Source organism: Protomyctophum parallelum (genome assembly GCF_964188405.1).
Source record: "Protomyctophum parallelum genome assembly, chromosome: 17".
Lineage (NCBI taxonomy): Eukaryota > Metazoa > Chordata > Actinopteri > Myctophiformes > Myctophidae > Protomyctophum > Protomyctophum parallelum.
Window position 1 is genome coordinate 7,174,140 of NC_139719.1, and position 20,638 is coordinate 7,194,777.

At 44.6% G+C, this 20,638-nt stretch overlaps 1 protein-coding gene across 1 annotated transcript in view; it reads left to right on the forward strand.

Annotated features, from left to right (window-relative positions):
- The window catches only part of ngfrb (nerve growth factor receptor b), a 37,170-nt gene that overhangs the window by 8,223 nt on the left and 8,309 nt on the right, over positions 1-20,638 (forward strand). Inside the window, exons 2-4 of the mRNA XM_083787051.1 lie at positions 702-843; positions 5,868-6,236; positions 17,808-18,045. Coding sequence (XP_083643177.1) covers positions 702-843; positions 5,868-6,236; positions 17,808-18,045 — 749 coding nt within the window. The remainder of the gene's footprint in view (positions 1-701; positions 844-5,867; positions 6,237-17,807; positions 18,046-20,638) is intronic.

The following is a 20,638-nucleotide window of genomic DNA, read 5'->3' on the forward strand; positions in this document are numbered from 1 at the left end:
TTAACACAAGACATAATTACAGTGCTTTGAACAGTGTGCTTGATGTTAGGTGTGAGTGAGTCTGTAGTTGTTTTGCCCTGGGTCTACAGATGGAACTTTGCTAGCTAATATAATCTCTTATCATCGTATTTTAATGCATTTGTGCATGGTCCCTGAATAAATAAACATTACACTATAGGAGAGAAAGGGAACATAATCTTAGTAGAGATTAATTATCAGGGATGTTGTGATATTTCACTATGTAGGAATACTCATCTATTTTCCCCATCGAGGCAATGCACATGACATCATCATACCTAGAGTTACAGTATGTGGTACACCTACTGAGTGGCAAAAAACTACTTTCTGGTCTTGACAGCCCATACATCCAAACAGAAACGTTTGGATGTATGGGCTGATTGTGAAACTCACCAACATTACAGCTGTACAGAAATGTAATTGAATTATCCTCTTTCTATCTGCCCATTTCTTTGTTTAATAAAAATCCAACAACTTTCTATCAAGAAATTCCGTGCAGGTGATTATTCTTCTAAGAGTCAGAGTTTGGAAACGCTCATTTTCAATAACGCAGAATCCTGCTGCCTCCTGCATTTAGAAACAGGTGGTATGCAGGACTGTTGAGTGATTTCCAGCAAGCCGGTGGAAAAGTGATGCATGTGCATATACTCTCTATTGACATATCTCTCTCTGTTGATCGGCAGGTTGGGGCGCTGGCTAATCAGGAGCAATGTGACTCAGGCCAGTACACCACTAATGGGGAATGCTGCCAGCAGTGTGCTCCTGGAGAGGGTGTCATCAAGCCATGCGGAGCCACACAGGCTGTCTGTGCCCCCTGCCTTGATAGTGAGTCTCTCACTCTCACTCTCACACACACACACACACACACACACACACACACACACACACACACACACTTGTACTGTCTGTCTCTGAGAGTATGCATGGTTCATCAGCAGGATCACGTACTGAGCTAGACTCAGTGTACAGCACAAGTACTGGGAACAGTGTTTTTCCGAACTTGGTTCGCAGGAAGATTACAATCTTACGACAAATTGTACGAGTGTGGAGTTACTGGTTTTGTTAGAGTTACAGCCTTGCCAAGTGTCGTCTGCATTATCATTTACAAAGGAATACATGTTCTCAGATTAGCCTACACAATAGAACGTGAACGTAGACTGGGTCAGAGGAAATACAATCTTCTGTAGAAAATGACAGGCACCAAAGCCAAAGAAATAGAATAGTATAGAACAGACACTTCCATTCACAGCATCACTGTGCTTCCATAGCGAAAACAGAAGAGAAGGTAATCAATCCAGGGGCTTCCGTGATGCGTTTGTGTGTTAGCAGTGTGGTAGCTACTAGCCAGGTACCTACCATAGAGTTATATATCTATAGAGAAGACACCCGAGTTCTCCTCCCATCCACTTGCATTAAGTTGCTCAAAAGCGCATGAGGCGGATTCACTCCTCCTTCCTGGTAGGAACAGAGTGCATTCTGGGATTGATTGGTTACAAACACATGAACGCGCTGCCGTTGACTATCATTGTGCCGTTTGTGCGCGTTCACGTATGAAACATTCGTTCACGTGTCATGGCCCCAATCACATGAACGTGCGCAATGATAGTCAACGGAGCAGCGCTGGCTCGAGCTGCACTACCAAATCCGGCCACTATGTCCATTTCGCCTCTGGGTTTCCTCTGGGTGCCTTCTCTAGAAATATATACTCTAAGGTACCTACAGTATGTCTATAGCAAGTTGCAAGTAGTGTGGTTACCTGAACTCACTAGGCCCTGGCCTAGTGATTTGCATACTTTAGGCCTAACTGCGTTCCATAACTAGTGGTCTCCACACAACCCTGTCCATGTAGGGAGAGAGAGGCGTGCTCGGTCTGAAAGACTGTCCGAGGACAGCAATGATAAGAGGATATGAGAATGGGACCAATTCCAAATGTTCGTGCTTAAGAGGCCCTAAAAAGCACAGAGGAAGCGATTTAGTATTAATGGGACATGGCCGTATGGATATGTTACAATGATTAAGATCCTATAAGCAGCGTGGATTTGGGATTTTGATTTCAGAACAGGAAAACACAAGAGTCTGATTTGCCGAGGAGCACTAAAAGCTTTTCGACATCTCCCCGTGGGATGCACATCTCTGGCCAAAGTCGGGAATTTAAGAAAACACACCGCAAAAAAAGTTTGTAACTTTATCTGACTTGCAGCATGTTAGACTTGAAAGGTCATAGGTCACGGCGAGAGAGCTAAGGCCAGGATTGTTTCAGGGTCTGCTCCTACTCTATTCCAAGAGCTGTCTCCTCTGACGGCAATGAATCTCTTGGTTATGCATCATCTACTGTAACCAGTAAGTGCACTGCAAAACCCTGAGGTTCATCGTGTAAAAATTGACCCCAACGAGCCACTCTCAAGAGTTAAATGAAAACTCAGCATTTTACAGCTGGAAGTCTTCCCCGGGTCAGTGCATTCAGTGAAGGATAACAGATGATGATTCCAACTTGGCCGTGAGAATAGCCCAGAAATTGCAGCAACGTGATTTATCTGCCTTTTTATGGGGCCTCTAAAGACTAAAGTATATTCATGTTAGTGTAACCGAATAGTAAGTTATTGAGGTCATGTGTTCCGTTACTATAATAAAAGCAAGGCTAAAAATATCTGATGTTTTACACTTTTAACGTTTTTCCCATGTTCTACATTCAGCAACTCACAACTATTTTCATTGACAGTCTCCTTTGATTCTTGTGTTCTGGTGTAGCATAGAGGCATGGGCTGTTTACATCCGAGTAAATTATTGAGACTTTTCTGCTCTGACATGAACAAACAGCGACTGTGTCATCAAAAGAAAGGAAAAATGTTACGAGAGCAGACCACACAAGTACTGCTGCAGTGACTCATGGAAAAAGGAATGATAGAAAGTTAAGAGCAGAAAGAATGCAATGCAAATCACGTAAACGGTTCATCGGATAATGGCATAAGGCACTGATATTTAAAGCTCACACTAGAGATATCGATCATATCTACAATGCAGAACCGTAGTGCTGAGTTGTACAGAAAGAGTTGTGAGATAATGACACGTTTCCAACTGGAGAACTTTTATTTCAGACTTCATCACGTCACCAAGTGTTTTTTTTTTCTTCTTTTTCTTTCAGTGATTTGTTCCTCCGTCTGCATTGGAGACTTTCCCATTTTGTTATCCATCCATCATGGAGGAAACAGCCCAAAGGGCATATTAACGTGTCTTTTTGTAGACAACAGCACTCCTGTCCTCAACACCTTAGATAAACAGCGTTTCTCTTTTTGGGGCTGCAGATGCATTCGTTAGTCTGTTAGGCCTACCGTTCCTCGATAAGCCCCTCTCTCTTTCATCCCTCCCATCCTCAGCCGCTCCCTACCATTTCATGCGTTTGTGTTATGTTATTTTAGGCACGTTGCCCACGTCTGATAGTATCTCTGCTCTATCTATTGGCCGCCAAAAGTGCTCAAGCATCCATGTATGAGAGAGACAGACTGCGGTTTCCAGAGAACATTCAGGGTTCATTTAATGAGAATAGTTAACAGAGGCCTGGCTGATCTGCTCTGAAAGAAGGCCAATGGAAACACGCAGAGGCGTTCTTTTGCGACGCAAAGAATGGACGGTCATGAAACGGAGCAAATGCAGCTGTGCGGTTGCAGGCCTGTTGCGGTGGAGGAGAGCACATGCATGACAGCAACAAATGGCCCAGTCTCACATGCACACATTTGTCTGACACACATACAGTACAAGTATCTCCGTTATAGCATGCAAACATCATATACATGTAGTAGCAGGTACACTAGCGTTTACACGGTACACTACCAGATAGATATCACACAATAGCCACTCGTGTAGTCCAAATCCCACCCCCTCTCTTTGTCTCCTTCTCACGTGCACGCGCCCACACATGGCGTGCACGCACAACAACACACCTTAGAGCTCTGAGGTTTCCAGAGCAGGCCAAGTCAGGAGGAGGCCTTTTATGGGAGTTTGAAAACAAAGGGAAGGATTGAATGATAGACCGGGGGCTAAAGTACTGTATACAGTATGATGATATGCTGAGCCAGGAGAAGACAGTCTATACAGCCCCCCCCCCCGCCTCCTCTCTAGCCCTCAGCTGCAGGCCAGAGTTATTAATGTATTGACTTGCATTATTGATGCATGGCATTATGATAATGGCTCTGAGAGCACTCGTGGGGAGGAGGTGGGGGGGCTGTGTGTGTGTGTGTGTGTGTGTGTGTGTGTGTGTGTGTGTGTGTGTGTGTGTGTGTGTGGTGGAAGGAGTGGGTTGCAGGAGGAGATAATGGGTGAGGGGTTTAACATTGTAGCACTGGACGCATGTCTAGAAGATATTCCACATCACGCACAACCACACACACACGTGCACCAAAATGCATGTACGGCTGCATGCCCGTGCACCAAGACAAACTAAATTCCACTGTCCTGATTCATTTGAAACGGAGACTTATACACAAGTCTGTCATTATCTATATACCTCAAATGACTCTCTCTCTGCTTCCTCTTTTCAACCCGGTTCCTTTCCATCCATTCCTGTTTCCGTCTCTGTCTCTCTGGTTAATCAGAAGAATTATTGGTTGTGTTTGATGGATAAAAGGCACTGCATGGACACTTGAGAAGTTATTGGACACTGGCTGAGCTCTGCAGCACACGCGTTACACACGCTGTAAACTTTGACAGGTGAATTGATCAAATATGATTCAAACAATTTATAAAAAGAAAGATTGATCTTTTCTTTTCAATCACTTCTGGAGGCAGAACTATTTATATAAAACCTCGTAACAAAAGTGCATGCAATGTGCTTTTTAGTAAAGATTATGTACATACTGTAGTAGTAAAGCTCCGTTTTGCTCCCTTTCTCTCTCCCGCACAGCATGCACGCACGCGCACACGCACGCACGCACACGCACACGCACACGCACACGCACGCACGCACACACACACACACACACACACACACACACACACACACACACACACACACACACACACACACACACACACACACACACACACACACACACACACACACACACACACACACACACACACACACACACACACACAAGCTGCTCTTACAAATGGGTCTGTTGCATAATTTAGTGTTTCCCAGTTCTCTATCCAGCCGAAATACAATTCCATAAAACATGCCATATTGATTCATGGGTCCTCTGCATGTATCCTTCTTAAGGCATCTTCCAGGTATGCAAACCATTTAGAGGAGACCCCAATATGAAACTACTATTATCAGCCTGCTTGTCGGGAACAGTTAGGGATTCAGTGTCTTGCTCAAGTACACTTCAACACAATGCTAGTAGGAGCCAGCTATCGAAGGAGGAACCTTCAGGTTCCCAGTCGGACAAATCACCTCCTGAACCACTGAGCCATTAGGTTCTGTTGTTGTTGTTTTTTTAAATGAAATGCACTCTAATATTGTATATTGTATTGTATATTTGATAATACTTTGGTGAACATACAGATCTTCTACCGATTAATAAAAACAAATTTAGTTCACAGCTTCAAATAATGTTGAGTCTCTTATATAACAAATGCAGGTTTGTGCCTCTTGGTGACATGACACATGGGCTTGGATCTTTGGTTTCTAGTTCCTGCGCACACAATGATTTAACGTTCCTAACATCACAGGAACAATTTACGGCTTGCAGCTCAACTCGAGCACACAGAAGAAAACAGTTTTACGGCTGTAACATTATAGCCCTACAACAAATATATACAGATAATAATGTTTAAAAATAATGTCCCTTCAATAAACCCTGACTTTCATAAGATGGAAGCTGAACAGCAATTATCTTTGCTTCTTTCAGGCGAAACCTTCTCAGAAAACTTCAGCCACATCGAGAGATGCCAGCCCTGCACCCGCTGCATGGGTCTCCTCCGCATGCAGACGCCGTGCACCGACTCCAACGATGCCATCTGCGTGTGCGACTATGGCTATTACCTGAACGAAATCTCAAGCCAGTGCGAGCGATGTACCAAGTGTCCAGAGGGCAAGGGCATGCTCTATGGCTGTGAACACGACCGCGACACAGTGTGCGAGGAGTGCCCCCGGGATACATACTCGGACCAGGAGAGCTCTCAAGAGCCCTGTCTTCCGTGCACTATGTGTGACACTGATGAAGGGGAAGAAGTGCAGATAAATGCCTGCTCCTTGGTCAGTGATACAGTGTGTCAAGGTAAGAGAACCGCAGTGTTGCGCGCCCAAGAGCCTCAGGGGCAGTTAATTTGTTATGGAAGCTTTGATCTCAGACATTGTGATTTACAGTACTGTCAGCAAACCATGGAAAGACGGGCTTACATGGTGATTGTATGTGTATTTACGGTCTTCAAGACAATATAGAGTGGTGTTGCACTTCTCTGTTGTCTTGAAATATCTGAATATTGTCTGAAATATCAACTTACCGTAAATATATATACAATCTCCAGTTAAACCCCCTGTATTTGTTGTTCTTTATGTGATTTTTGCATGTGGTCCTTTTAGAAAGTGGAGTAATATGTCTTATAAGCTCTGGTGAAATTATCACGAGCATACAGTAACTGTAAACTGACTGAATGATGGGGTGGTTTGCCCGAGGCAAGTTGAACTGAAGAGAAACGGTCAGTGTCCAACACTTCTACTGACACCACTGTACGTGCGGTACACTAGCCATTTACAGTATCGACAGTCGGATCATCTCACTTTGACACTATAGACATTGTTGGGCCAGAGACGTGTAAATGCCACTCCGATGCTAATCTCATTGTCTACATGGACTCATCCCTACATAACCCATTCTGACCTGAGATCAGATTCATACGAGTTTTCCACTGGACACACACTGGTTTGATTAACCCATTCTGACCTGAGATCAGATTCTAAAAATGTCAGTCGTTCTTCGATTAAAAAAAAAATAGCAGACCTACAAGCTCGTATCGCGCCACTCGGTGGCGCGATACGAGCTTGTAGATCTGCTATTTTTCAATAGCTAAAGCATAACATGATGCGAACACCAAAATGGGTGCCCGTTCAGAATGGGATAAGTACAAAGACCGCTCTCTGAATGTGTCTCATGGGTTTCGTAGAAGGTCATTTCCGTCAGCCGAGCTCTGAATACTTTTATATCATTTTCTACCCTGCGGGCATCGTCAGTCGTCACACTCACAAAATGTGAATTCCTTATGATCGGCGTCAGCGCTTCATGCCAGTGACCTGATGCCTCGTAGATTAAATCAACGCTTTTGTGAGGTGACCGTGAAAGGGGTCTGTTGAGAAGCTGTGGAGTGGCTCTTTTTGCCGAAGCAGTTTGAAGGATGTCGTTATCACAGTGTGTTGCAGACAGAGGGAGTGTTGGGTTAAAGGAAGTCTTTTGTGCTCGTCCATGATCCCATTTTGTATGTCAAGGTCTTTGGTTTGGCCCATGGGGCTGCTGGGCTATGTGAGGGAACATACTGTATGAGTAAAACAGACAATAACAATAAAGGAGACGTGTCACTGGTGTATGTTTGTCACCAATAGAGGCCTTTGACAGACATAGGATTATTCGTCATGTTTTACCAAATATGTGCAATGATTGTGTAGTATAGAGAGTCAGTCAAGTCAGAACACAATACCTAAAACGACACTGGAGCAATTGAATAACTTAACTATTATATAATATCTACAGGTCTTATTGATATCAAAGAAGGGCTGGCAGTGCTTTGTATCATTTGATAAAGGTTCATGATACTTACTCCAACCTTACACACATGTTGCTCTGGATAAGAGCATCTACTAAAATGCCTAAATTGTAAACTGTTCTGGGCTGAATTAGAAACCCTGACAGTATGCTCCTAATGCTAAAGTACGTTATGAGGTCAGCCCCCTAACTATAGCTAAGCTGAGCCCCCACAACAAAATGCTCGGGGAAGACAAAGGAAGGTTCTCTCAAAGGAGATAAGATCTGCAAAAGAGCCATGAGTCATCCCCTGAAAGTTCAGAATGACCTGCCCACTTCAGGACAATTTTGAATGCAACCAAGCGCCCCCCAGGCATGATGGCTCACAGACCACAGTATTCTGGCCCCGTTGTCATATGTTATTCCACTCTCTAACTCGATCACAAGCTCTTTATATCTAATGTAATCTTTTTGAAAATGCACACGGTCTATCAGTACTTACAAATCTGTGGCATAGCCAGACGTCCACATCCATTAGCGCTATGGAGTGAGCAATGCAGCCCCAGAGGCTAAATGCGGCCAGAACACAGTCAGCAGGGTGGAGAGAGCGAGAGAACCCAGAAACTGAGACGAGTATTGCCTGAATATGGACAAGTTCTAACTCGATTGACTTTCGTTCAACATAATGAGGAGGAAGACTCGAAAGTCTTCTCAACAGTACAGTGCAAATGGGATGTTGACCTCATGGACGTATTTGCCGTTTTGTAGGAGGCGAGGGCTTGTAAACAAACACTGTGCACCAGTTCACCAATTCACAATTAGGATTTTGCCATGTTGAGAAACCCCTTGTGATAACGACCACTTTGCAACCTGCGGTGATGACGTTGGCTCCGGCGATATATCTTCGCTCGAAAATCCAATTTCCTGACGCGCTATACCAGAGGGATTAGCGTTTTGTTATCTGTTATGCGAGAAGAAGAAGAACACACTATGCTCGTCCCCCCCACAGTGCTACTCAAGCGGCCTAATGCAGAACAGACTGTGTGAGGCCGCTATACGTAGACCCTCAGAGCCGACGAGCCGACGTTCTAAAGCCGATGCTTATCTGCAGAATAAGTGCGATATGACTTCCACTCTGCTGCAGTGCAGGGCCGCCGAGCAAGGTCAGAGGCCGGGAGGTTATGAGAAGCTTGTACGACGTGGCGGGGTCTTTGTCAGACGGCAGGTCAACGTGGGATTCCCACGGGGGGACGTGCACATAATAACATGGCATAATCCTCCTAATCCCTTAAGGGGTCAGAACAACACTGGAGCAAGTGACGTTGATTAATAGCAGTGGGTCTTATTAAGCACGGCTCAAAGGAACCTCTACTGTGCCGTTATAAATCAACACAGACACGCTGTTGGTACTGTAGGGGGTGGATATGATTAACCCCCGATCGTCAGCGGAAAGGGCACTGCTACGAAAACAGGGAGGATGGGGGCGTGAAATTGGCGTGTAATATGGCTGATAACAGGATCGGTTGAAATGCGTGTCGTGACCGTTCACACCTGCGGAGCACATGGTGGCACGCGTGTTGTGCTTGTGACGTGCATGTTTAATCCTGTGAAGTACATGGTGAATGTGTGTGACGTTTACTGCTGTACATGCATAGCAGGTGTCTAGCCAATGCAAACACACGCTGACAGGCCTCTCTCATGCGTGGCAAACCTTGAGTGAGCACTGCTGATGTTAGACAAGAGTGCAGCTGACTGTGTGCTTTTATCACTCGGAGCCATTGGCAAAGTGCCTTCAAGGTTAGATGGAAACATACCTTCTCTATACCGTGACCCTGTTCCTTGTCGAGATTGTACCCAGGACAGGGCTACGTGTTCTTGACCCCGACCCCTCCTTGCTGCAAGCTGGGATCTACTAAGAATTCAGGGGCTGCCGCTGCAGGTTGACTTATGCACTTGCGAGTCAACAATCCAAAACACACTCCAAACAGACCAAATGCATTATGCAAGCCCAGGCACACAAGTAAGAGGAAGTACTCAGGCGCACGTGCACGCGCGCGCACACGCACACGCACACACACGGCCAGGGTGCAGGTTAAAGTCACTTTCTGATTGAACATGGCAGAATGGAGGGAACATGGAAGGATGAAGGTCAGGTGGGTGGGGTTCGTGGGTGGATGGAGGCAGGGCAGTTGGGCCAAGTGCATTTGGTTATTGAGCGGGGAGTTGAGGAGGAGGAGGGAGGAAGGGCAGGAGCTGTTTCCTTCCTGTGTTTGGCTGACCTTAACGATTGACAGGCTGCCCTCCAGAAATCAGGAAGCAAGTCTGATCAGCTAACAAGCAACATACACATCACTCAAAGAGAGGGGACTTCAAGCTAGGAGAAAACATAGGTAGAGGGGTGCCTCCGTGCCTGGTGGCTTACTAGTGCACAACCATATGCTCCTCGCAAGCGGACCCATGCAGGTTAGAATCAGACTCCTGTCTTGTCTGGCTTCTCTCTCTCTCTCTCTCTGCCCATGGGTTCCTGTTTCTTTTCACTGACCTATATCTGAAATAAAGTATTAAATATGGCAACAAAAATAAGACTATAAAAATAAGGTAGAACTTTGGAAAGAGGGTTATGGTTAGGGTTGGGTTTAGAGGGAGAGAGGGGGCAGAAGAAAGAGAGGGAATGAGAGGGGAAAGCTTGACAGGTCTGGCGCCAACATGCCAGTACAAAACGCGACAACACTACCACAACATGTGCACAGTCAGAGAGTCCAGAAAAATGCAGGGAGAAATAGTGGGGGAAATGCCATCGACATTCCTGCACTCCCAGCGTCCAAAACACGAGCACATCAACGGCTGTGACGACCCTCTGACCCGAGTGGCACAAACCTATTCTCTGTCTCTGTATATGCACAGTCACTCATTGTATAGCCATAGCCATAGCCCGGTCTGCCCTCTTTGACACCAACCATCTACAGTCTCATATCAGTTCCACTGATTTTTGGGCTCTTATCCCATTCTGACCGGGCGGGCACCCATTTTGGTGTTGGCATCATGTTATGCTTTAGCTATTTAAAAATAGCAGATCTACAAGCTCATATCGCGCCACCGAGTGGCGCGATACGAGCTTGTAGGTCTGCTATTTTTGAAAAATCGAAGAGCGACTGACATTTTTTTTAATCTGATCTCAGGTCAGAATGGGTTCATCAGGACCAGTGTGTGTCCGGCGGAAACCTCGTATGAATCTGATCTCGGGTCAGAATGGGTTATAAGGCCATGGATGACCTCCTCTCTATAACCCCTCGCTCCCCGGTCAACACAATGCCAGGCCTTGTGGTGGCGAAGACAAGTTCTGAAGTCTCTCGCCTCTTCAACCCACGCGCACCCCCCTCCAAACAACCCCCCCCCCCCCCGTTCGCAAACAAGAATCGTCCCCTTATTATGGCAAACGTCCCGATCTCCTGAAGAACTAACCATTCCAGTGGAATTTGCCCTCTTGACATTGCAACGGGAATTTCGAGAGACGGGAGGTGCTCGGGGTGCCAAGGGGTGACCACAACACTTGCTCCAGCGCTCGTGCAGCCCATTCCCTGCCAGGCAGTCACCCCCGGGAAATTGAGAGCCAAAGGTTTTTTGTCCTTGAGGGGGATTAACCCATTCTGACCTGAGATCAGATTCATACGAGGTTTCCACTGGACACACACTGGTCTGATTAAACCCATTCTGACCTGAGATCAGATTTAAAAAAATGTCAGTCGTTCTTCGATTTTTCAAAAATAGCAGACCTACAAGCTCGTATCGCGCCACTCGGTGGCGCGATATGAGCTTGTAGATCTGCTATTTTTCAATAGCTAAAGCATAACATGATGCTGACACCAAAATGGGTGCCCGTTCAGAATAGGTTAATGAGTTGAAGATGTGTTACTCTGAACCCCCCCCCCCCACCCCACCCCCCCATATGACCTCATTGTGGCGCCGTGAGACAGAACGCCAGTATTGTGACGTCTGCACAACTTGGTATCCTGCGCTGTGCTAGAGTACCATCGCTATAAGCGAAGAACTGTTTAGTGAACATTTTACTACAGTCAGTTAATTAACCATTTCAACCGTATAGCGTCTGTATTCCGGGGGCGAACGACCCATTGCAATGTGAGCTTCTAGATCAGCTTATGTTCGACGGAGAGATTTGGTGTAGAGAGGGAAAATGAGTCGCTGACCAAGTATCAATCCCTGGGGGATGTGGATCAACTAATACGGGGTTTAAGTGGTTAACCACCTCATCCACCGCAATCCTTATTTCGGGCATGTCGTTATAGAGTAGTCGCTCACAGTGTTTCGTGATGCGATTTGTTCTTGATCTTCAGAGAAACAGCGGGGAGAAAGATGGAGCATATGTGTGTATGGATGGAGAGCTGTTGCGGCAGCAGAGCACGAGAGAGATGGACAGAGAGAACAGATGCTGAGAGAGAGAGAGCGTGTCCTGGTCGATAAAAGCGATGGAGTTACTTCTCTCCACTCTCGGGTTTCTCTGGGTGACCTCTACGAGTGCCGATCACTTTCTGCCGCAGAGCAGGAACACATGCAGCCCCCACACACAGACACACACACACACACACACACACACACACACAAAACCCAAGCACACACAGACACGCCCACGAAGGAACACACCCATGCAGCTACACAAACGAGTGCATATACGCACATATAGGGGTGTGTTCAGACGCTAGCACGTGTGCAGAAAAATGAGCCAGATCTCGGGCAGAAGGTATGGGGAAAAAAGGGACAGGCTAGTGGAAGAGGGGATAAATGATGAGAAACACGGATGGGATGGGATGGGGGGTGTGAACCAAAAGTCGAACAGTAATAGTGAAGGTCTAAAGGGGATCAAGAAAAACTAAGGTACGGTAACAAGTCAGTGATAACCGTAACCGTAATCATCCTTCCATGCTTCATCTGTATGTGCTCAACCATATAAATCCTCTCTAATGCCTGATAATTCGTCGTACGGTGGTATCCCGCGGGCAAACAGACCAGATCTACAAGCTCACAGCGTGACGCGTCGCCCTCACTGGTGAGGATACTTCACGCTTCCAGGGCAGCTCATGGCCCACCAGGCCCCGGGCAGCGGTTTTGGCAGTGCTCACGCATATAATGGCATGTAATAATAAACGACGAAACGCCTCTCGTGCTGGAAACCCCTCCTTATGGCACACGTGTGAGGCCGTCACCACAGGAGTAACACCTGTTGTCTGGAGTCTGCAAGAGGTTGGAATGCACGATTTGGCTCAGGTGTGGCGTTTGCAAATCTCACATACCCAACCCAACCAAAACACACATGCACGCAGGCGCACATGCACACACGCACACACGCACACACGCACACACACACACACACACACACACACACACACACACACACACACACACACACACACACACACACGCAGTAAATTCATCAGTGTTAATTTAATTTCAGAAAGACTGTTTGGGTCACATACATAGGCCTACATACTTGAATGCATCTAAGTGCACCAGCCATACTACTGCACAAAGACATGATTACGTTAAGCTACTGAGAAGGGACTCAGTTATTACTATAGCAACATTACATTAGTCATTACTTTAAAGCATATTAAGTGTGCCCGGATATTATCCAGTAATACATTAGTCATTAACTGATATAACCAAAAGGACGATTCCAGTAATGTACTGAATAGAATAGAATACTTAAAGGACAACTTTAGTTTTTTTCAACCAAGGTTCATGTTTTAGGTTGTTATTAGAGAAACTAAAAGATGAGCGTTAATCTTTTTTCATTTGCTGCTTTCTTTCGTTTTAGGGATTTTAGCTCTTTTTGACAGGGGGGCGGGGCTAAATATGTATTTTTTAACACAATTTTATGGTGATTTATTTTTTTATGGTTTACTATAGTCCTAATAAACCCCAGGAAATGACATCTGGCCACAGAAGATCACAGGATCTACTGAATGTGAAGGTAGCCTACTGGGGGAAGGCTTATACTGTGTGTATAGGCTCAATATGTCAGTTTAACACATTCAGTAGATCCTGTGATCTTTTGTGGCCAGATGTAATTTCCTGGCGTTTATTAGGACTATAGTAAACCATAAAAAAATAAATCACCATAAAATTGTGTTAAAAAATACATATTTAGCCCCATGCTCGAATGCCCCCGCCCCCCTGTCAAAAACTGCTAAAATCCCTAAAACGAAAGAAAGCAGCAAATGAAAGAAAATTAACACTCACCTTTTAGTTTCTCTAATGACAACCTAAAACATGAACCTTGGTTGAAAAAAACTAAAGTTGTCCTTTAAACAAAACCTACTGGATGGCAAGCGGACAAGAGCTATATTTGAGTCCAAAGCTGTCATTTTGACATGCCTTATATACAGAAAGGATACACTATGTTCTAATGATAATGGTACACTAACTTGCACCGTTTGACATGGGGAACGCTCTTTAGGCAGTGGTTCCCAAACGGCGGGCCGTGAGACATGGCATTTTGTGACAACCTCACGTTATTAAAGCAATAAACAATATATAAAAATGTCAAAAACCGATCAAATAGCAACTCTACAAGCTCCCATGTAGCAACGCAACATGTTGTGAGCTTGTAGATCAGCTCTATTCACTATCTAAAAAATAAATGTGCGAAATCTCTGTGCGTCATAGTTTATGTTATGTATCTCGAGAACCTTTCCGACCGACTTCAAACTTGGCCTGCGTGTCACAGACAACCAGAGTCGATCATTTTCTTAGTGATTATTAACCCAATCTGACCTGAGATCAGATTCATACGAGGTTTCCGCTGGACACACACTGGTCTGATTAACCCATTCTGACCTGAGATCAGATTCTAAAAATGTAAGTCGTTCATCGATTTTTTCAAAAATAGCAGACCTACAAGCTCGTAGCGCGCCACTCGGTGGCGCGCTATGAGCTTGTAGATCTGCTATTTTTCAATAGCTAAAGCATAACATGGTGCTGACACCAAAATGGGTTCCCGTTCAGAATGGGTTAAGCAATTATTCTATCAAATTAGCAATTATCGGTTTATTTTTTATAATCTATTAAATCAATTAGTTGGATTAACTGTTGCACCCTTAATCCAGAGTCTAGAAACCTCAAGCAACCTCCTCTTGGCTCATTGGAAATGAGCTGAGCTCAGCAGTGTCCTAGATTAGAAGGTCACTCCCTCTGAGACCAGCATGGACTGCCAGAGCACTTTGAAACTGCTCTAAATGTTCATCACAGACAGACCTGACAGACCTGACAGACAGACAGGCAGGCAGAGAGATAGACCTACAAAAGGCGGATAGACGTTGATGTGAGATCTGAGACTGAATGGACAAAAAACCCAGAAAAAGCAGAGATACACCAAAAAAAGGTAGTCTTCTGCAAACAAAGGAAGAAGACAATGAAGGACAAATAGTGGAAATGGGAGGGGGTACATTCTCAGAGTTAAATTAACGCCCAGGATTTTACTGTGTAGGAGTGAGAAAATTAGATCGGCAAATGTAAAAAAAAGAAAAAGGAGATGTTATATCCTGATAGAGAATGGGGGGGGGGGTGGGGGGGCTCGCATTTGTGCTGGACAAAGAAGATCTCTGTCACTGAATGGTATCTGGTATCCTTTCTGGTGGGGATGGAGGGATGGAAATAGGGGGTAAAAAGAGACACAGGAGCCAGGATGAGGGAGGGGAGGGGTCTGGTCGGGTGGGTGGGCCGATCGTAACGAGGTTGGTTGGTGGTGGTGGGGGGTTGGATATCATTACATTAGCAGGAGAGAGCAAGCTGCAAATGGGCCCATTTTCTGTCATCCATACACAAACTACGGTTACAGTAAGTCATCAGATCCATCATCCATACAGTAGTTGTGTTCATCTCAGACTCAGATGTCTTAGACGTCATTCATTTAACTATTTTAGTTGGCGGCTAGCAGATAAAAAAAAAAAAAACTACAACAACTGAATAGCATCAAACAATCCAGGTATATTAGTGATGAAGACAATGGAGAAAAGTAAGCACATAAAAGTAAACACACACACACACACACACACACACACACACGTGTGCGTGCATGCGTACAGTACGTACGTGCGTGCTTTGCCAGAGCCAACCATTGTGAATAAGCGTTTTGCTGAATGAGCTGGAAGCACCACTTGACCGCGGCCCATCACAGTTCATTGAACTCAGCAGGGGGGGCAGAACAGACACAGCAGAGCGCACTCACATGGAAATTTGCAGACAAACAGGCAAGGTCGCTCAAAGTGTCAGCTGGGGACACCCTTTCATCCAACAAACAGTTCAAAACAAGTTGTTAAAAAGACATAGAGAGGCTCAAAACATCAATCACTGCTGACTATAGAGGTTTATGTGCAGGCGTGCCTAACTTCACATTCTCAATAAGCTTATAAGTTAACTACAGTGCAACATCTTTCCCCTTCGTGCAAAGGGTAATACAACACCGGCCTCAAGTAGTATGGTTGGTAAAACATCTAGAAAGATCAATGCCTGTGCAGTATATGGATTACAAATGATGTCCACCCAGTATAATAACTTAATAAAGAAAGGGCTGGTAATTGACATGGGCACAGTGAGTCCGTTTTAAAGCACATCTCATCAAAACTCCTTTAGATAAAAGCCCCTGACAACAGCAACTTGTCTAAGCAAGGTCCTGCTATAAATGTTTCACCACACGAGTGAAAAATGGATGCCTCATGCGCAGCAGCTCTCTTGAGGTATTTAGAGCCCTCTGAGCCTAACAGGAAGATTTCCTGTTGATGATGTGAGTAACTGTAAGTAAATGACAGGCAGGGATAGGTTTCCACATCCAAGCCGAACGGGGAACATGTCTGCTTGGCGGTAATGGTTGGGTAGAGTGGGCAAAGAGTGGATGGACAACCGGGCTCTTACCCCTGTTAATGACTCCACAGGGAGTATGGAAAATGACCTGATGTAAGATGGAGTGTGTGTGTGTTTGTGTATGTGTGTGTGTGTATACAGCATACATTATGCAGTGTATAATGTGTGTTTGTGGTTAAGGTGGCCCATGCTCTAGTGGGTTTTGAAAATGGACTCGTTGAGGTACAAGCAGTAGAAGTGTGGGGAAAGACAAGATGGGGGTGGGGTGTCTTATTAGCTGCAGGGTGGTCAGTCGGTCAGGCCTAATGAAATTATGTATGACTCTCATGCCCACCTTTTCTACCCTCGGGGTCCAACCACCGCTTGAGGTCCCAAGATCTCCCCATAGGCAGGGTATCAGAGAATACACAGTATGGTTCTCCATCTGCTACTGAAAGAGGGGCCAAATTGTGGGCGAGGGGGGTAGTAGTGTTTGACTAACAGTTCACCCGCTGGTGAAAGAAGTACATGACATCCTTTCTGCCTTTGCTGAGCTACTTGGGGGATAGCATTTACTGTACAGTACCTCTCTGCTGCTTAATTAAAAAAGAAGACTGTGTTTGTAGTAAAGAGCATCCAGGTACAGACGGGTACAGTGTAAGTGTAGAAAAAGAGCATTAATGGAATAGCTAAATTGTTATTGGTAAAAGTCTCAAAACATTGCTAGTTTAGTGTTTTAGATTCTTCCCACTGATATTCTTCTTCCCACTTCCCACTGATACTGTGCCAGAACAGGTACAGTATTTACCCGTTCTTTCTGGCACAGTATGCTTCAGGTGTTATACTTAGGCAAGCAAGGTTTGTAGTTAAGAGATCTGGGTATCATCAAAGATCGTAAGTGTCCTTTGACAAGACATTAACCCATTCTGAACGGGCACCCATTTTGGTGTCGGCATCATGTTATGCTTTAGCTATTTTTAGCTATTTTCAAAATAGCAGATCTACAAGCTCATATCGCGCCACCGAGTGGCGCGATACGAGCTTGTAGGTCTGCTATTTTTGAAAAAAATCGAAGAACGACTGACATTTTTAGAATCTGATCTCGGGTCAGAATGGGTTCATCAGACCAGTGTGTCCCCGGCGGAAACCTCGTATGAATCTGATCTCAGGTCAGAATGGGTTTAACACAATACCGATATGTTCACTGATACACCTGGATTTGTTGATAAAAACCTCTTCTCCTCCTTCACTCTGTCTCAGGCCTGAACACTCCTCCTGCCCCCACGCCCTCTGGGGAGCCTTGCTTGTCCTGCTATGATGACGACCTTCCGCCAGACGCCCCTCCACCAGATGGCCCCACAGACAGCACTCCCACCACCACCGACGGCGACTCCCCCAAATTGATCTACCAGGGCCTGAATGACAAACTCATCCCCATCTACTGCTCCATTCTCGCGGCTGTGGTAGTTGGCCTGGTGGCCTTCATCATCTTCAAAAGGTGAGGAAGATGATGGATGTAGAGTCTAGAGACTCTAGAAGATGACTAGACTAGAAGATGAGTTATTACCAGATTCAAGGGATGGTTTTTTTTTTTAAAAAGGCTTTAGAAAATGTGTAAATGTAATTGGTTTGGATGCATTAGTTTGTTGTCCTTTAGTTCTGCAGCTGTAATAATTGGGTCTAACTACGTTTTGTTTCTTGAAAATAGGTACAGTGGGTCAAACATGTATGACAGAAAAACGGAATCAACAGTGAGAAACTGGCATGGGATTTTCAAGACATGACAAATTCATATGAGCAAGCAAAGCCAATCTTATTTAGAAATTCAGCCGTTTCATATTGAATGAAATCATCTGTGCTTTTTTCTGAGTGAGAGCACAAGTCTTTCCCTCTGGTCCTGGGGATCGAACTATAGCCTGTATTATCCACTATTGGTGCATCCAGTTCCATGTTCCTTCAAACGTTTTACATGCAGCTTCTACTCAACGTTTTAATATTTAACATCTAACAATGTTGTACTGCTAGACTATACTGTTGGTCCACAAACATACAGGGGCATCAAAACAAACAAACAAACAATATTAAAATGTCACAGCAGTCTTTAAATATTCAGGTTGATGTTGATTGTTCATTGAGCATAACTTGGACACCCATTATTGTATGAGGAGAATAGCAAGAATGCCTGACTTGGCTGTCATTACTCAAAACGAATTTTTTTTGCTTTTATTTACATAGTGTAATAGAGATACAGGATGTTGCAATTGTGTGGTTGTCACACTATCTGGTCACCTACGTACCACGCCCCATGTTTTCTTTTCTATTAATGGTAACATTAGGGAAACATATTCAACAAGAACCTTCATTGATAGTTTGTACTCTTGTCAAAGCCTCCTATGCTCTTTTAAGTACTTTTAAGTTTTGAGACGCTTAAAAGTACTTGAGACATTTGAGACACGTACTTCATAGTACAGAGTATGAATTTGCTTTAGCAGTAAAGTCGTGAATGCAGCACAGTGTTTTTTATAGTATATGACATGGGTTTTCAACAGGTGGTCCACGTGGACCACTGGTGGTCCGTGGAGGTATTGCATGTGGTCCCTGACCATGGATTTAGTGATGTAGGATTTGTTGATTTGTTTTAAATGTTCTTTCCACTAGTTGAGAAACCGTGAACTGAATGACCTGTGATGAGTGTATTCATGTAGTCATTTACTGACAAGTTGGAGTTTCCCCAGAAATTCAACAGAAACAGGGAGTTAGAATCTCAAGAAGGGGGAAGTGCACCGGATTGTCTGGTTGAGTCATTAGGACATTTTACCAGTAGTAGTCAACGGTTGAGAAACAGTGGGATGTATACACATGGGATGCATAGCAAGTGTTAATTTACAAAAGCACTAATCTTAGCCCATATCCCCACCCAACACAATAGTGGTCCCCAGGTTGATTCTAAGTCAGGGTGGTGGTCCCTGGTTCACAATCAGCTGAAAACCCCTGGTATATGACAATGAATAAATACTGCTACTGTTGGATATTTCTGATCTGGTGGAGCAGAATGGAGGCCCACAGCTCAAAACATGTGTGTTTATGCGCTGGAGAAGCTGTGACTGTTTCATTTCAAACAGACACAGACTACCGCTTGTGTCACCAAATAAGACTACAACATTGAACGTTAAACACATGATGTGACCACGTCTAAAAAATATCTGATCTACAAGCTCACAATTCATCGTATCATGATGCGTTGAACTTGATCTTGATCTTCTATTTTCAATGTGTGACACTGTCATACAATGGAGTATTTGTATCGTGAACTCAATCGGAATCAGTCATACTGAATTATGGATTATCTACTGTACATTCTTCACCAATCCAAATAATGTATTTACTAGAAATTCAATCTTTTGTAATAAGATCTGGGAGGTGATAGCTAAATGGTCACAAGTTTATGTCTGAATGCTGATTTGGCTGCTACTCGTTTAGAGTTCAACTTGTTGTTTGCTAGAACATGCTGTGTGTGGCCAACAATCCATCAACCACTGGCATTCAAATTGGCAGATTGACAGGTTGAGTTAGCATGAAGACAGCCGGTGCAGGTGTGGACTATTAAATTGACTGAATATCAAATAGATCAGACACATTTGTTTTCAATGTTTCAGTTGTTTCTACTTCAGCTAGACCATTTTGAGTGCATTATAAATGAGGGAGATTAAAGATACCATCTGTGAGTTGTATATCCATTGTCTCAACAGAGAGAGAAAATAGCAACAATGTCCAATAATTGTCATTATTTATATTTACAATTCTATAACCTTTTTCATGTAGTTCACACTAGTGGCAAACAAAACGACCAAGCCAATGCTGTCCAGACGTATCTCAAGCCTGCACCGCGTACTGTATATGAAAAGGGTTAAGGGTTAAATAGCGAGAGAGAGCGAGTGCATCTTCTGGCACCGGCGGCAGCAGCAGTCCAACACCCTACCCCAGACCCTAACCCTAACCTCACAGGGAAGCCACAGCTTATTTTTAACCGGCAGCGCATGTCAGGAGCCGCGGGCTGTTAACGGCAGTTGCGGTATCGGCTGCCGAACGGA